The 17,084-nt window shown below is 42.0% G+C and overlaps 1 protein-coding gene across 8 annotated transcripts in view; it reads left to right on the plus strand.

Annotated features, from left to right (window-relative positions):
- Window positions 1-17,084, plus strand: part of ABL1 (ABL proto-oncogene 1, non-receptor tyrosine kinase) — a 126,756-nt gene that overhangs the window by 88,583 nt on the left and 21,089 nt on the right. For 6 of the 8 annotated variants that reach the window (XM_075060634.1, XM_032797666.2, XM_032797664.2 and 3 more), the window contains 2 exons: window positions 10,832-11,005; window positions 11,791-12,086. The exons of 1 other annotated variant lie outside the window; for it this stretch is intronic. In XM_075060634.1, the coding sequence (XP_074916735.1) occupies window positions 10,832-11,005; window positions 11,791-12,086 (470 nt within the window). Of the gene's footprint in view, window positions 1-7,504; window positions 7,634-10,831; window positions 11,006-11,790; window positions 12,087-17,084 lie in introns of those variants that run through there. One more of the 8 variants, XM_032797669.2, reaches the window with a different exon arrangement.

Here is a 17,084-nt window from a genome sequence, read left to right on the forward strand (position 1 = left end):
GTGGAAATATAACAGCATCATAGGAAAAAAATAGGATTCGTGCCATCCCTTTCTGAAGCTTAAAGCCTGATCAAGTATTTTAGATACTTTTCAATTCTATTGTAATTTTAAGAAGAAAACTACAGTATCTGTTTCTATGCTGTTCCATTGCTCTCTGATGGACACACTTAAGCACCAGGTGGGCTGATCCAAACCACAAATTCCAGAGGGACAGGTGCAAAGCATTTGCTTATATTATTCAAAGAATGAGGACATCTGTTCCACATGAGGACTTGATCATTTTGATGGAAGCAACAGGTCCTCACCTGAGCCTATGATCTAGCACAGGGGTAGGCAACCTATGGCATGGGTGCCGAAGGTGGCACGTAAGCTGATTTTCAGTGGCATTCACGCTGCCCAGGTCCTGGCCACCAGTCCAGGGGGCTCTGCATTTTAATGTAATTTTAAATGAAGCTGCTTAAACATTTTAAAAACCTTATTTACTTTACATACAACAATAGTTTAGTTATATATTATAGACTTATAGAAAGAGACCTTCGTAAAACATTAAATGTATGACTGGCACGCAAAACCTTAAATTAGAGTGAATAAATGAAGACCTCGGCACACCACTTCTGAAAGGTTTCAAACCCTGGTCTAGTAAGACCATCTTTGTAAAGAGCACCAGGAGATAAATATTCCTCAAGGGCCATAAATTATGGACTGTTGCTCTTGAATCCTTACAAGCTGTGTGTCATCTTCTATTCCTCCCCAATTATATTGCAACACAGTGCCACAAGACACCCCCCCGCCCGGGATCTTACTGTGCTTTCCCTGTCTTAGCAACATGTGGAGTTATAGGAGAGAAAAAAGAGGAAGCAGGTGACAGTCTTGTGCTTTCATGACTAACATAGACTATAAAGCAGGGGTGGACAAACTACGGCCCACGGGACCATCCTGCCCGAACTCCTGGCTTGATTGGAAGGGTGGCTTGATTAGATCACAAAGGGATCCTTGCTGAGGGCTGTGGAACCTTGCTGGAAAAACTGTCATAGTGCCTATCCTAGCAACCCCATTTTGTTGTGCTCTCTAACATTACCAGATGCTCAGCAAGGAAGAGAATCCATGTAATTGTTTTATGCTTGTGTTATAGTGGTGTGACTCTGAAAGTACTGTTTTTAAACTAATGAAGGTTAGCTTAAATGTCACATTTCCCCTAAATCTACGTTGTTTGAATCATAGTCGAACGAAGCTGTTTGTTTTTATTTTGTAAAGGGATTCTGATTGAAAACCATATCTAAAGTGAAGGAAGGGGGTAATTACTTATCTGTGTTGCTAAGAATCCCTGGAAAAATCTGACAAACTGAATTGACTTTTCAGCACTGATGCTGTTTACTATCTGCGTTTCTCTCAGCTTGGGTAATGAAAATAGACCAATCAGTTAACTTTAATTTGCAGTTAGTTTGATTTAACTTTATAGTCCTCATGGATTAGCACAATGCTGCAGTGTGTGGCTTGCAAGCACTGCAGGGGAATATAACAGAATAAACCTGTATTCATTCCAATTATTAATAAATTCATGAACATATTTTATGAAACATAATAGTTGTAATTTTTTGGTAAAAACAAGACCTAAATCTTGGACATACTACCATCAGGAAGTTTACTACACTAAGTTGGAACCACTCACTGTTACTTCTGTTGTGCTCTGTGAACGCATCTACTCATGTGTTACTACTAAACAGTCAGACGTTGTGTCACAATGGTCTTGTCCTACAAGAATTGAAATTGTAGGAGACTTCTGTGATATTTATCATTTAGTTTCTAGGAATGAAGATCATTGAGAGTCTCTTTTGCATGTTTGTGGGTAGGTGGAAGGGGTGGAGTATTGCTTCAAAGTGCTTTGCTCAGTAGGGATGGGCTTAAGCGTGTGCTATAAATAAGCATGTGCTTAAATGTATTGCTGAATTTGAGACCTCTCAGGTTTTTCCTTGTTTGACTAACTAAGTAGTTCTTAAGCTAAGCTGGACATTTTTCTCTCTCACACGTTCTTCCCACTGGGAAGACAAGGAGACTCTGTCAGGGAATGTGTCTTCACAGCAAGCAGGATCCTGTGGCCGCTAGTCTCAGAACCTGGGTCTACAGACTCAAGTTTGCGGGGCTCATGCTACTTGGTTAAAAATTGTTGTGGAGATGCTTGGTCTGGAACTCCAGCTCTGAAGCCTACTCAGAACATCTATACTAGTCTACAGGCTATTTTTAACTCTGCAGCATGAGCCTGTAGACCCAGCTTCTGAGACGCACTGCTGCAGTATCCTGCTTGCTATGTAGCTATACCCTGGGGGGGCCAGCCAGTGCCAAAGGTACAGATTTTCAAGTATCTAGATTAAATACTATAGGATAATGGTGAACTCAGAAATGACCTTACATGTAGAACTGGAAAGGCATGGACTAAATGGAGAGAAATGAGTGGAGTGATTTGAGATAGAAGGATGCCTATCAAACTGAAAAGGTCAGATATACAAGACAGTAATTAGGTCTGCACTTTTGTATTGCTCTGAATGCTGGCACTGAAGAAGAGAGAGGAACAGATCTTAAACACCGTGGAAATTAAAATGTTAACATGCATGGATCATGTTCAGAACAAACAAATTAAGGGAAATGTAAAAGTGGTACTAATTATAGAAAAGATGAGGAATCCAGGCTTAGATAATTTGGACATGTATAAAAAAGATCTGAAGAATGTATAGGAAGCAGGATGTTAAGTTTAAGAAGTGGAGGGTAAGAGAAGGTTTGGAAGCCCAGCTGTGGAGATTCTGAACTGTTTCAAGACAGACTGTAATGGAGGAGAACTCAAAGAGCTGACCCCATATGAATGGGACTAAGGCTAGAAGAAGATATTATTCCCACTAGGAAATATTTTAAAGTGGGAAGAGAAGAAACGTTTGTCATCTGCTCCACCTCTCCCCTTCACTCGTCCTTATTTTTGCCAGTTTGCAGAGGCATAGTGAGTATGTGTGCCAATCTGATCTGAAAAATGGAGCGAGTCCCAAACTGGAGCTGAAATATTCTTGCTTCCTTTTTTGGAAGGCTGCTGGTTATAATGCTATAAAGCAGAAACCTTACTTAAACCTGTAAACATTCTCTATAATGTGGAAAACTATTTTGTGCATGCCGGTAAAATCCTTTGTTTTCTAAAGTAACCAGAGACATAATTTCTAAACTTCTAGCCAGCAGATTACGTGGATATTCTTTTTTGGTAGAATGTCTTTTTACAGTTACATTAGGCCAGCCTAGGGTTTGGAGCAGCCAGTAGTCATTGTCCTATTCTTGGAGAGAGCTTCTCTTCATGCACTTCAGAGGTACCAGGCCAGATTCTGATCCCAGTAACACTGACTAAAATCAGTGGATTTTCTTTAGGCTTACACTGATGTAACTGAGATCAAAATCTGGCTTTGTGGTGAATAAATTTGAAACAAATGAAGTGTATTAAGTGGCCATTGCTGCTCAGGGAAACTTTAATTTTGTTTTACCCAATCAAATAATTTTGGTTGCAGACCAATACAGCACGTGCGTTCAATCTGTCTTCTCCTTTCCCATCCTGTCCCCTGGCCTCTCTTCTCCCGCTGACAGTATAGTTCTTTGCATCACTGTACATTTCTGGTTTTATGACCTTTTAGTTATCCAGTAACTTCAGTTGTTCCTGCCGTGTCACATCTTTGTTACAGACCTGGATGCTGCTTGCTACCCTTCCACATTGGCTGGGATGAGGAAGGTGGTATAATTTCATGGGAAGAGTTGTATTTGATTTCACATATAAAACTGGTCATCCAGGGACTGGTCACGCATTTCCACACTAGAAATAGGAAGTATGTTAAGTGCTTAGCTCTTACATAGTGCTCTCCTTCTCCATAGCTCAGATGTGGGTGAGCATCATTGTTCATCTTCGAGAGGAGGAAATTAAAACAGATTAAAATGTTCAGAATTGCCGAAGTTCCATTGACTTTCACTGAGAGTAAGGCACATCTGAAATGTTTACCCTAAGTGATTTATCCAAGATCACAGGACAAGATGGTGCCAGAGCCAAGAATGGAATCTAGGTCTCTCTTGCTGTGTCTTACGTCCTAACCTCTGTGCTATGCTGCCTGTCTAAAACTAGTTATTGCCAAGAGTCAAGGATTCTTTGCCATGGTATCAAGGATCTACAAGCAGAATTAATGTGATGAAATTAAAAAGGGGAAAATGCCAGGAAAAAACCCACCCTGATGATGACGCCTACTAAAAATGATAGAATTGTCTCCCAGAGGAAGTGGGGGAAGCCATAGCACTGGGAACACTCTTAGGCTTGGCTGGAAAGAATGCTAGAAAGTACACTCTCTCATGCTTGCATTGTTGAGAGAGGGAGGGGATGAAGTAGAAAGCCTAATAGGACTTGTTTGTCAGAGTGGGAATGCTTTCACATTTCTCAGAACATGACCATAGTTAAATCCATCTATAGATTTGGGGCTGTGGCTTTTTTTTTTTCTTCTGGAACTTATTCCAGCTGTCACCCACTTGGTTAATAGGGCTTGCTGTGTTATATAAAGTACTTATTCAAATGTATAAATTGTGTGTGTTCTATTGAAGCTCATTTTTAATCTCTGGAGTGTCCAAGCCTTTTTTCTGACTGTGCCGATCAGTGCAGGCTGAGTCTGACCTTCCCCTTGTGAAAAAAGGGAATGACTTTTTTAAAATGTATATCCCAGCCAGTGGAATTATAATGGAGCAAATATGGAAGAGTGTGACCAAATGTAAATAAAATAGTTTAGGTTGAGAAAGTTTGGATCTGTGCTGCTATTCATTTAGAAATAGGTGACACCTCATGTGAACATTTGTTGTCGCACTGACTATATTAGACTAGTCTAACGAAATGTTAACTTGCAGCGCAAGTTATGGTAAAAGCTTTTGTTGCAGAAGGTTATATGAGGCTGCTATAAATTGGTTGACAGAACAGGCTGAGCATGAACTCGCTGAGTGGGACGGGTTATGAAATAAAACCTGGAATCTCCCTTCTCTTTGGAAGGATCTGTTTTACAGATTTTCTTTAAATGCAGATTCCGTGAGGCACAGAAAATCTGTGAGTGGCGGCTAAGGAAATAGTGGAGATAAAGAGGCAGTTATTCCAACAGTCGTCAAGTATGTACAAAACTCAGGAGTATTGAATCTTATTCTGTTTGTGTATTATTCTGGCTCTTAGTAGAAGTTTTTGGGGAGTCGGGGAGAGGGGGAACCCTTCAGATTGATTGACAGTGTGACATGAGGAGATTAATAATCTATTCTGTGTCCTCCAGCTACTCCTTCACTCACATGACCATGTGAAAAAGTGCCGGCAGAGTTTGGAAGTCCATGGGGATGTTTGTTTTGTTGGAAGATGTGAGGTGTCTTCCTCCCCGAGGGACTGCCCAGCCATCAGCCTGCTTCCCCTTTTGTTTTCCAATTCTGTGCTTTAATTATTAAGGCAATCTGGTCATTTTGGTCTAGACCGGAATTCTTTGCATCCAAGAACATTTTTTTATATATGGTCTCTAAAAGTGACTCACTACCTGGAGTAAGCAGTAATTAACGAGACTGCTAGGCCTACTAGATCTTTTCGTGTATTAACATGAATGAATGCTATGTGAGAGAGAGGCTTTTTAGAAGGGATGAGGAAAGCTTTTCACCAAATACCTGACTCTCAAGAACTGCAGCAATTGTTAAAATGTAGTCTGTATGTGGGCACCTATCGCGGTACAAGGGGTATAAAGAAGCGAGTAGTTGTGGTGTTGGTCACAGCGGAGATTTGTACAACAGTAGAGCATAGGGTCCCCGGGCAAGTGTCAGGCATCACCGTGCAGGACACTGTACAGATAGGTAACAACAAAAGAGCGCTCCTACCCCAGAGAATTTGTCATATAGGCGCATGACAGGACACTATTGATGAATGAAATAGAAAAATGAGAGAGTTTGGCGCACCAGGGCACCACAAGGTAGTAATAAAGCGAGTTCTTGCAGAAGAAGCAGTAGTCTCCACTAACCACCTGCCTTGTCGTTGGCAGCTGACAGCATTCAGTCAGCATCACGGCAGAAGTAAGTTATGGAGGGATTTGACTGGCTGAATGGCTTGGTAATGCGTTATTAAAATTTTTCACCTCCCATTATTGGTTCTAGCCCAGAATGTTTGTGACTGAAAAGAGGGCTCAGTGCTTTACAAATACAGTGAGGTGTAGTCAGTGCCCCAAGATGTTATCTCATTTGGAGAGGTACAGTGTGGATATTTAAGGGATTTTGATGTACAGTTGGAAATGGAAACCGAGGTAAAAAGAAGGTGATTGTTCCAAGTGTAGGGAGCAGCAGGCAAGACAGGATAAAGGCCACAGCCGACAGAGGAGCAGAGAGAGTAAACAAAATCTTTAAGAAAAAGGGAGAGTGGCAGAGTGGTGCTGATAGGACTTTTACTTCTGCTGTACGCCCTAGTAGAAGCAGAAGCCTGAGTGACTGTGACAGAGAACTTCTTTTAAATCGATTTTAAGCCCCAATAGGAGAGAATGTGAATAGGTTGTGCTACAAGGGTATCAGAACATAACAGTATCTTGCAGAGAGAGTTTTAGACATTCAGAAGTCCAGACAGGATATGTCTGTCTCTGTCAGGTATGGATAGTCGAAGCCTGTCAGCTTTGTCTTACATTTCTTTCAGTTATTCCTTAGTAAGTTAGCCCAATGTTCTTGAATTGGAGTTTCATTTGTTTATGTGCTCTGTGTGTCTCCCATTGTAAAGTTCTGATAGCTAATGAGTCAAGAAGATACCAGGGGAGTGGGGTGGTATTCATCTCATGTGTATAGCATGTACTGTGTGATCTGTGCTGGTTTAAGCCATAATTGTATGGTCAGGGAGGCTCTTTGAAGCTTCCTATTATAATAATCTCCCAGTTTAAAAGAAAAGAAAAAAAGCCCAGCCAACAGTTTAGATGTTCAGTAATCCCATTCTCACCAGTCTCCAGGCTTGTGGAATGTTGTCCGTGATGGTTTGAGGCATACCCCACAGAATAACTTGCAAAAATCTATTATCAAAAAAACTAGTCTTCTAGACTTTAGCACTATAAGTTGCAGTTGCTTTTAATGTTTTGATAGTGTCATCTGATGGTCTGAAAATAAACAAGTAACTTGGTATCTATATATAAAGAATCAGTTTTGCCATCACTGTGGACTAGGGGTGAGAGCAGGACTTTTGTGGGGTACTGTAGCCTCACTCCAGTATCCTGATTCATGGACAGGCCTAAGAAAATCCCCTGCTAGGCCTCAGTGACATTCTAACTGGAGGTGAGACTACCTTGGATTTCCTGCCTTCCTGTTGAACAGTCCCCAGTGGGAGGCCTTTTCCTTCCTATCTGAGGTTATGGTACATCCCTCAGCATAGATTGCACTGCTTGCACCGTATTTGGGGGGAGCAGATCTTTCATGATAAACCACTTCTTACTGATGCTGTGGATCAGTCACCTCCAGCTGTTTGCTGTCTGTTTATTCCAGGTATTTACCAGTCTGATGATGTAACTCACTTTGGAGTAACTCCAATCAGTGCAGCACCCTGAGTTTGATAAGGGGAGCTTAATGGGCTTGACAGGATCAAAGTATTTTCATGGTAAAATTATTATAGCTTAATTTTCTGTTTCTTCCTTTTATTGCCCCTATTAAAGCAGGTCTGGAGCATTAAAATATGTATCAGCATTACACAAAAAGGAAGTATTGGGGTAGCCGTGTTAGTCTGTACCCACAAAAGCAACAAGGAGTCCGATGGCTTCAGATATGCTTTTTCCAAATCTCTCAGTTGCTTTTTGATCTTTCAGCATTTTATATTTTTTCTTTTGTGAAGCAATATGATTTGATTTCTTGATCGGCTACATAAATATACTTCCCAATAGCAAGTATTTGGCTAAGAAAGTAGGCTTAATTGTGTGTATAGATATCTTTGAATTTAACCAGTCCAAATAGTTATAGTAAACTCTGATAATACTACAGACTGTGAGCATGTATGTATCTATCTTGATGACTTGCACCAACATGCTGAGGTTACTGAATTTTTGTCAGTTGTTGAATAATAACTTTTTTTTTTACCACCACATACCCTAAAGCAAGCAGATCTAACTTGATGAAGTCTGGATTTTAGCCATTCTCCAATGTAATAACAGTCACTGCACCTTCACTCCACTCGTATGTAGTATCTCCTCTACACAGAGTTTGAAACCTCCTTTCCGCTAGTGTTGGTTCACTTTGTAAATAGCTCCCAGCTTGTTTCAAAATCATGTTTCTAAAAGTTTGGAGTGATTCCCAAATTACTATTCCCCACTTGCCTCTGAGAAACTCCAGCTGGCTGTAGTAGTAATGGTCAATCCATGATCATTACTAAGCAGGAAAGGGGACCTGAACAAAAGATTTCTTGGAGCTTCCTGCATCACAAAAGGGAGCCAGGGAGGATGTGAGAACTGGTATTTTCTTGGAAATGTAGAACAGTTTTCTTTAGATCGAGAGCATTACACTCCCCCTCCTTGTCTTGGGCATCACACAGGTGGAGCTCGACTCTAAGGCCTGGTCTAGCCTAGAAAGGGTTTGCCAGTATAGTTCATACTAGTTCCTCAACCAAAATAAGCAATATTGTCAGAAGGACTTTTTTGCTATATAACTGCATCTATACTAAGGCTTTTTGCTGGTATAAAAATGTCATGAAGAATCACACCCCTTACTGACATTATTGTACTGGCAGAAGTTTGTGGTACAGTAACTCCTTGCTTAACGTTGTAGTTATGTTCCTGAAAAATGCGACTTTAAGTGAAATGATGTTAAGCGAATCCAGTTTCCCCATCAGAATGAATGTAAGTGGGGAGGGAGGGTGGGTAGGTTCCAGGGAAATTTTTTTCACCAGATAAAAAACTATATATTATATAGATATACACACAGTATACGTATTAAACAAACAATTTAATACTGTTCACAGCTATGATAATTGTGAAGCTTGGTTGAGGTGGTTAGACGGTGAAAGAGGGAGGGATATTTCCCAAGGAGTGCCTTGCTGGTAAATGATGAACTAGCACTCGGCTGAGCCCTCAAGGGTTAACACGTTGTTAATGTAGCCTCTCACACAAGGCAGCACCAACAGGAGGGAAGGGAGACAGCATAGCAGACAGAGACACGTGTGTGGGGGAGAGAGAGAGAAAGATACACACTCCCCCTTTAAGTAAACTGACCCACCCTTAAGTGCACTGTCTTTTTAAGTGGATCGGGAAGTTGAGACAGCAGCTGCTGCCCCAAGCGCTCTCTGTCTCTCTCCATTCGTGTCCCCTCCCTGATATATATGGAGAAGGGGTAAATGGGATCCAGGAATGGTGGGGAGGGGGACACCCTGACATTAGCCCCCCCCTTTTTCCCCCTGCACAGCAAGCAGGGCTCTCTGGGAGCAGCTCCAAGGCAGAAGGCAGGAGCAGCACATAGCAGTACCGGGAGGGACAGCTGAACTGCCTTGATAGCCTGCTGGGTGGCTGCAGCACATGGAACTTAGGGGAGCAGGGAGTTGATGGGGGAGCTGCCAGTCGACTCTGGTTACAAGCCCCCACCAGCTAGCTGCAACAGGCTGTTTTTCCTGCAAGCAGTGGACAAAGCAGGCGACTCCCAAACAACGTTAGAAGGGAGCATTGCATGTTCCCTAATTGATCAGCAATGAAACAGTGTTAACCAGGGCGACTTTAAGTGAGGAGTTACCGTATACTCCTGGCCTGAGATGCCCCCCTCCAGGCTGCTGCCATGTGAACCCCAGAAAAAAAGGCTTAGAACTTATTTGTGGCAGCAGAGATGGGTTGGGTGTATGCTGAACTAATCCATTCTACAACAGTTAGGAGAAATTTGCAGCAGCAGCAGCTTGAAGGTTCTCTGCTGTGCTTGGACTAGCTTGAAATAGAAATTCTCTTTCTATTGAATACTAACAGTATAATGTGCCACTTTGTACCGGAGGCCTTGAAACTCAGTTTTTTCATTGTGAAGACCAACTGTCCGGAATTTTTCCCTTGAGGCAGCTGAAGGCATCACAGACACCTACAAATGTGCAAAGAGTGAAAGAAAAATGGTCCCAGCTCTGCTTTGTGCATGTCACCAGCTGCTGTCGAAGGAAACACAGCCTTGTACTCTGAACTAGTTAGGTAAAATAATGAAGAGGGAAGGTGGTTTAGAATTTATTTATTTTTTTAAGTAGAAGTATTTCTAATAGTAACCTCTGTATATTGTGCCCCATAATCATTGTCTTGTGTGTCTTATAATGATTTGGGATCTTTGATTTTTTTTTTATTAGAAAAAATTAGCAGATTTACCTTTGTTCTTAATAAATAAATAAATCTGACATCCAGTAGGTATTTGAGCCAAGACAAACACCTGTCAGGGATGGTCTAGATAATAATTTGTCCTGCCATGAGTGCAGGGGACTGGACTAGATGAGCTCTCAAGGTCCCTTCCAGTCCTATGAGTCTCTGTGACTTGCAAAGCAGCAGGCAGGCTACGTGAATAGAAATTTACTGAAAGGGAGAAAAGATGTCTTCTCTCTTCACCAAGGCAGGGAAAATGCATCTTACAGAAAAGAATGTGGGGACCCTATTGCACAAAGCTGTGGAGTGAGAGTGCTCCATATGCTCCATACGATTTGTATTAAGGTAATGACCATTTTTGCCCTCTGCCCATGTACATGAGGAGCACAGATGTCAAGAAATGAAATAAACGAGAAACTCATAATGGGTGCAAAAAACAGATGGCTTTTATCAGCAAGATTGAGCCTATTTTTTTCTTTTTTTCTCTTCTCCAGAAGCCCTTCAGAGGCCAGTAGTATCCGATTTTGAGCCCCAGGGTCTGAGTGAAGCAGCCCGTTGGAACTCGAAGGAAAACCTCCTGTCTGGTCCTAGTGAAAATGACCCCAACCTTTTTGTTGCACTATATGATTTTGTGGCGAGTGGGGACAACACTCTCAGCATAACTAAAGGTAAGAGATCTCCAGGGGATGCTTTAGAGCATCTGCGACAAGAAACAAGAAAATGAAGTCAGTCAGGAATATTTGAGTTTATAATCCCTATGAAACACAACAGTGTAATTATTGTAGGGGAAATTGTCCTAAAACAAATGAAGACACAAGGAAAGAGCCTTTTAAATGGGATAGTCTGCTTAAAGTGTGCACTGGGGGAAGAAAATTGTATACTAAAATTAAGTCCTTCAGAGGAAGCAAGGATTTAAAGCTGGATTAAACCTTAACTGTACTTTTAAAGTACTTTTTAGGGTATGGTCTGTAGCTTTATAACTGTTTCATTAAAATGCAGCTCTTCTCTGAAAAGTGACTATATAAAAATATCCCCTCCTTACTCAGAGGTTCTGTGCCATATGTGTACTTGAAACCACATCTGCTTGCCTTGCTAATCAATAAATTTTTACTCCTTTTTCTCCCACGTGTTAGCCCTGCAGAGCCAGTGTAGCTCAGGTAGAGTTTGCTGGATTCTATTCTGGTTCACGCATTAGCGAGAGAGTTGTTAACTTTAGGCCTTTAAGTCTACCAAGGCATTTAAGCACGTGTGTAACTTTAAACATGTGAGTAGTCTTATTGGCTTTGACGGATATACTTGTGTTTAAAGGCACACACATACCTAAGTTCTCTGCTGAATCAGTGCATATATTCTGATTGCAGAACTTCGGATGGTGTGTGAGCCAGAAGGAACATAGCTTTTCTCTCAGATCCCAGGTTTGCCACGTCTAATTATATTTTGTTTTTATGTGAAGGTGAAAAGCTCCGTGTCTTGGGCTACAATCATAACGGGGAATGGTGTGAGGCCCAAACAAAGAATGGGCAGGGCTGGGTGCCAAGTAACTACATCACCCCAGTGAATAGCTTGGAGAAACATTCCTGGTACCATGGACCAGTGTCGCGTAATGCCGCCGAGTACCTGCTGAGCAGCGGAATCAATGGCAGCTTTCTGGTGCGGGAGAGTGAGAGCAGCCCAGGACAGAGGTCTATATCACTGAGATACGAGGGAAGGGTGTACCACTACAGAATAAACACTGCATCTGATGGAAAGGTAGGAGTTAAACCTTGCAAGCTGCAAAGGAAAAACCATTCTGGTTCACTTCAACTGCTTGCTGTAGCAAGAGCCCAGTACAGCTCCCACTGAAGTCAACTGAGGATTTGCCATTGACTTCAGCAGGAGTAGAATCAGGTCCTGCATATTGACCTACAACATCTAAACAAAGAGCACTTCAGGTATTTTTATAACCATGTGTCAGCAGAGCTTTGGGAAAATGTCTCCTTTTAACAAGCCCCTAATAGGTATTAGTATGTCTCAATTGTGAAAACCTTGGGCCAGATTAATCCTGATGAAACTCCATTAATGTCTTTAGTGGAGTTATACCAAGAATGAATTTTGCCCCATAGGTTCAAGTGGCATAATATGGACTTAAAAGGACATTGTCAAGTTAAAAGTCATGTCTTTTAAAAATAGTCTCTGTATCTATGTTCCTAACAACACTTCAGGTTATTGGAACCAAAATAATTGAAAAGCTATCATGTTCTGTCATTACAGAAACAAGGAGGGGGAGGCAATATCTTTTATTGGCCCAGCTTCTGTTGGTGAGAGAGACAACATTTCACACTTACCCAGAGCTCTTCTTTGGGTCTGGAAATCCCAGTTAAATGATACTTTTAAACAAACTGGGAATCCCAGACCTGAAGAGAAGCTCTTTGTAAGTTCGAAAGCTTGTCTCTCTCACCAACAAAATTTGTTCTGATAATCTACCATGTCTTTCTAATATTCTGGGTTCAATACAGCTACAACAGTTGATGTGCTATCGTTGTTTGTTGCTTTTTGTCTTCTGTTCTTCATTTCATCTTGGATAATGAAAGAGAGGTTTAGCACTGTAGTTTCACTTTTTGTATATGGCCAGTTTCTCGTCTCATTCACTTTCAGGTTCTTGTGCACTAGCAAGTGCTACTGTAATCAGCTCGTGAATGCTGCAGATAAATGTTTATTTTAAAGGGTTATTTTCCTTAGGTTTTTGTTTGAATTTTATCAAAACATTTCTTCTGGCACTGGGTTTTGGAAAATATTGTTTTTAATTAATCTGAATTTTAGGCCCTGTTGGATCATGCAGTATTTCTTTAAATCCAGTCTACATGAGATGTTGCAGTGTGGCTTGCGGGGCATGGCTGTTGGTGTTCTCCATGAGGCCCCTTCTGCCAACATCTAGTAGTTTAAAGATCCCTTGCCATTTAAAAACACATAAATTTTAAAAAATCAGCAACAAGGGGTTCCATGGTCCTGGTCCAGGCCAGCTTTCCTTTGCCCAGTAAGGGCCTATTCCTGTTGACTTCAGTGGCAAAACTCTTTCTTATTCCACTGGTGCAGGGTCAGATCAGTAAAACAAACTCTAGTTTCTGCAATGCTGAGTACTTAATGGCTTCTCTATTTGTCTAACTCATCACTGTGTAAAACCATTTTAAGACACTTCATGTATGAAAGAAGCTTATAGAAAAGCAAATGTTCTGTAATGAAAATACTTCTCAGCTGCTTGAATGAAAAGCTTTGTAATTCAGGTAATGTTGTAAGGTTTGTCAAGGCAATATATAGGTACTGTGGTCTTTTCCCTTTTCCCCTGCTCTTCTCTCATTCAGGATGCAGCCAAGCTCCACATGGTTGAAATTAGCAAAGTGAAGTGGTCTGTGCTTTGTACTCAGAGTTTATCTGTATAACACTTAGTTTGTGGCGAGCTGGGGTTTCAGTCTATCTCAGACTAGCCTGCCGCCCACTGTGTCCGTGTAGACCCTTGCTGCCACATACTAAAAGTTCTGTAATGCTCTTTGATCTACCACGCTTTGAAATGGGAGTAGATTAAAGCGTACTAGGGAACTTTTAATGCACGGCAAGCTCATGCCAGGTAGATTTATGTCCAGGCTTGCCACGGGGGGGGGGGGGGGGGGTGTCCTACACTGCATTGTAAACCTGGGTCTGTGGAACCCGGGCTTATAAACTCAGTGTTTCCAAGCCTGCACTTGAGCATCCACACTGCATTGTAAACCTGGGTTACAGTTGTTGTACCTGGGTGTATCTGCCCTGCTAATATGTCCATGCTGCACGTCTCAGACCTTCTGACTCAGGTATGCGGCTTGAATTGTGTCCACACTGCAAAATGGCGGGGCTTGGACCAGAATCACAGAGGGACTCTGGCTCTGCCCCCTTGCCCCCACTACAGATGCCTGTAGTGTCCTAGAATCTGGGTCCTTCTGCTCATGTTTGGACAGAAGTGGGGCTTGGGCTCCAACCTGAGTCTGAGCCTGTAGTTAAGAGTGCAGTATAGATGTGCCCTAAGTGTTCATATAGACAAGCCTACTTAAAGGATGGTCGGGAGTATTATCCTTTCTCTGTGTCTAGAAGTTTGATGTTGCTTCTTTCCAAATTGGTATTGGGGATGTATGTTGCTTGCTTATGAAGATGATGAGCCAGATCCTCATATGTTGCAAATGAGCATAGCCCCATGACCAGTTCACTGCAAGATGTCGTGCCATGTGATCCCCATGGTAGCATTTGAAGGGTTTGGTGCTTGGAAGCTTGCATCTTGGCAGTGCTGTTTATCCCAGGAAACAGTCAAGCCGAGCTCAGGTAATCAGCTCAGATCTATACTAATCAGGTTAATGGTTTCTTTTCCCCAGAGTTGTTCTAATTGACATTGTTGAGAATAGGCCCAGACAAGCAGAATTCATTAAAACAAACCCGTAGCTGACAGTCACATGAAATCCAAAAGCTGTGGAGGGGGAGGGGAAGGGGAAGAAAGTAATGTGGTCTCTACCAGGGACAGAGCTAATGTCTGAGTCCTTACCAGGTGAACTGGCCAGGTCAGACGCTTGCATTCTGAACTGCTGGGTATCAAATTATGTTAACCACTCTGCAGTAAATCATCTCTCTCCAAAAGGAAAAGCCAATCTCAAAGCCCTTCCCCATAGCTCTCTGAGCATCTGGGGCCTTCTCAGCTTGCTGTATCATTAGTCAGCCTATCTGAGGAATTTAATACTGCCAGCACTACGGTTAGGATGAATGGTGGTGGTGGGATCATATCCTGTGACTGAGTGAACACAGTGTCAGGAGAAGGAGGTATTACAAAAATGTGTGGAACAACTGCTGCTTGGCATAAAAATGTGCCTTGCATAGCACAGCTTTTATTCCGCTTTTTTCCAAAGGAAAATGGAAGGGTTAGGAAAGGCCAGATAGAGACAACTACTTTTTAATTTTAGCACCATTTAAATCAACCCCACGGGGGTTCAAGAGCTTAGAAAATAAGATCTTCAAGAAGTTTTCTCTTTACTTCCCACTTCACTGGCTCATCTTCACCCAGCCCACATCTGCCTTACTTTAAGGAAGGTGTTAAAAATGTTCCTTCTTGGCTGGTTGGCATAGGGCAGCCAGGTTCAGGGTAAGCCACTTCCATCCTCCAGAAAGCTTGATTTTCCTCAGTTTGGTTGAACTTGAGGCCAAGTCCTCCTATTGAGTAGCCAAATCAAACAGCATTGTCGAGCTGGCTTTAAAATCTTGTCATTCTCAGCATATAGGGTCACAGGACTGTGCATTTTATATGGTTCTCTCTGTTTCCTCTTGGACTTCCAGTAAGTGACCATGATTGAAACCCATCACTGAAACCCTGATGCTTCTTTCATGGCTGTCTGTGCACTTTTTGTTTTGTGGTGGTGATTATATATTTTAATTTTGTTTTTGCAGTTGTGGATGATGAAATCTGTTGAGGTTACATATGCATCAGAAGGCAGGGTGGGTCAGCCCTGGAATCCAATGAGACTTTCCTGGGAGTGGGTGAATGTTAAAAAGCCATAGCAGAGAAGGGAATGCAGCTTGGTGAGCAGCTAATCTGTGCAGGCAGAACAGACGGGAGACCCTCGAAACAGGGCCAGCATCATGGTTTTTCTGAGGATATACAAGAATTGCTTGGGCAGCATATCAGCAGTGCAGCCAGTAAACAATTTATATGAACATTCCATGTGACCCCACACATTGCAGAAGCCTAAAATCCATTATGTCTATACAAGGTCTGCTGTCAGCAGCAACCGAGGGTCCCTGGTGCAATTTAAGAACATAAAAACGGCTGTACCGGGTCAGACCAAAGGTCCTTCTAGCCCAGTATCTGTCTGCCGACAGTGGCCAATGCCAGGTGCCCCAGAGGGAGTGAAGCTAACAGGCAATGATCAAGTGATCTCTCTCCTGCCATCCATCTCCATCCTCTGATGAACAGAGGCTAGGGACACCATTCTTTACCCTTCCTGGCTAATAGCCATTTATGGACTTAGCCACCATGAATTTATCCAGTTCCCTTTTAAACATTTCTTTGCCAAACAGGTTGGGCAACTGTGAATATTTGGAGAAAGAGGTCTGAGGAAGAGAGAGGTAGCACTGAATATTTGGTCAGAATGTTTGTGGCTTATTGCATTGCATAGCCATTCATAGCTGCTGTTTGTTTCATTTTCTTCTGATGCACGCCACAAATTCCAGATATAGATTTGAAGACATCAGCATGATTCTGGTTTCCATTAGTGCTGATGGGAAGTAAGGCATTCAGGATTGAATTTAGGATTTGAGCATCAAGAGGATAGAAAAGCCCTGTCTACAGAAAAGGTGTATAGTGAAGTTTTTATTTTTGGATCCATTCATGAATAGTAAATGTTGTGCATGCAAAAATGTGAGGAAGTGTAGTCTTGGGATCTGAGCTGAGGACAGAGGAATCCGAAGATCTATTTCCTGCTTTGTTGTGGACGCTGTATGTGACCCTTGGAAAGTCATTTGAACTTCCGTGTCTCACTTTCCTCATCTGGATTTAAAGAAACACTGTACCATCCAATTTGGCCTAAAATTTAGATTAATTAAAAACAATATTTTCCAAAACCCAGTGCCAGTAGAAATGTAAAATGGGCACATAATCTGCCACACAGGAATATTAGGAAGTCAGTTCCAATATATAAAGTGCTTCAAGACTGTAAAATGAAAACCAGCATTATAAGACCAAGAGCACATTTTTTTAATGCA

Source organism: Chelonoidis abingdonii, chromosome 24 (assembly GCF_003597395.2).
Source record: "Chelonoidis abingdonii isolate Lonesome George chromosome 24, CheloAbing_2.0, whole genome shotgun sequence".
NCBI lineage: Eukaryota > Metazoa > Chordata > Testudines > Testudinidae > Chelonoidis > Chelonoidis abingdonii.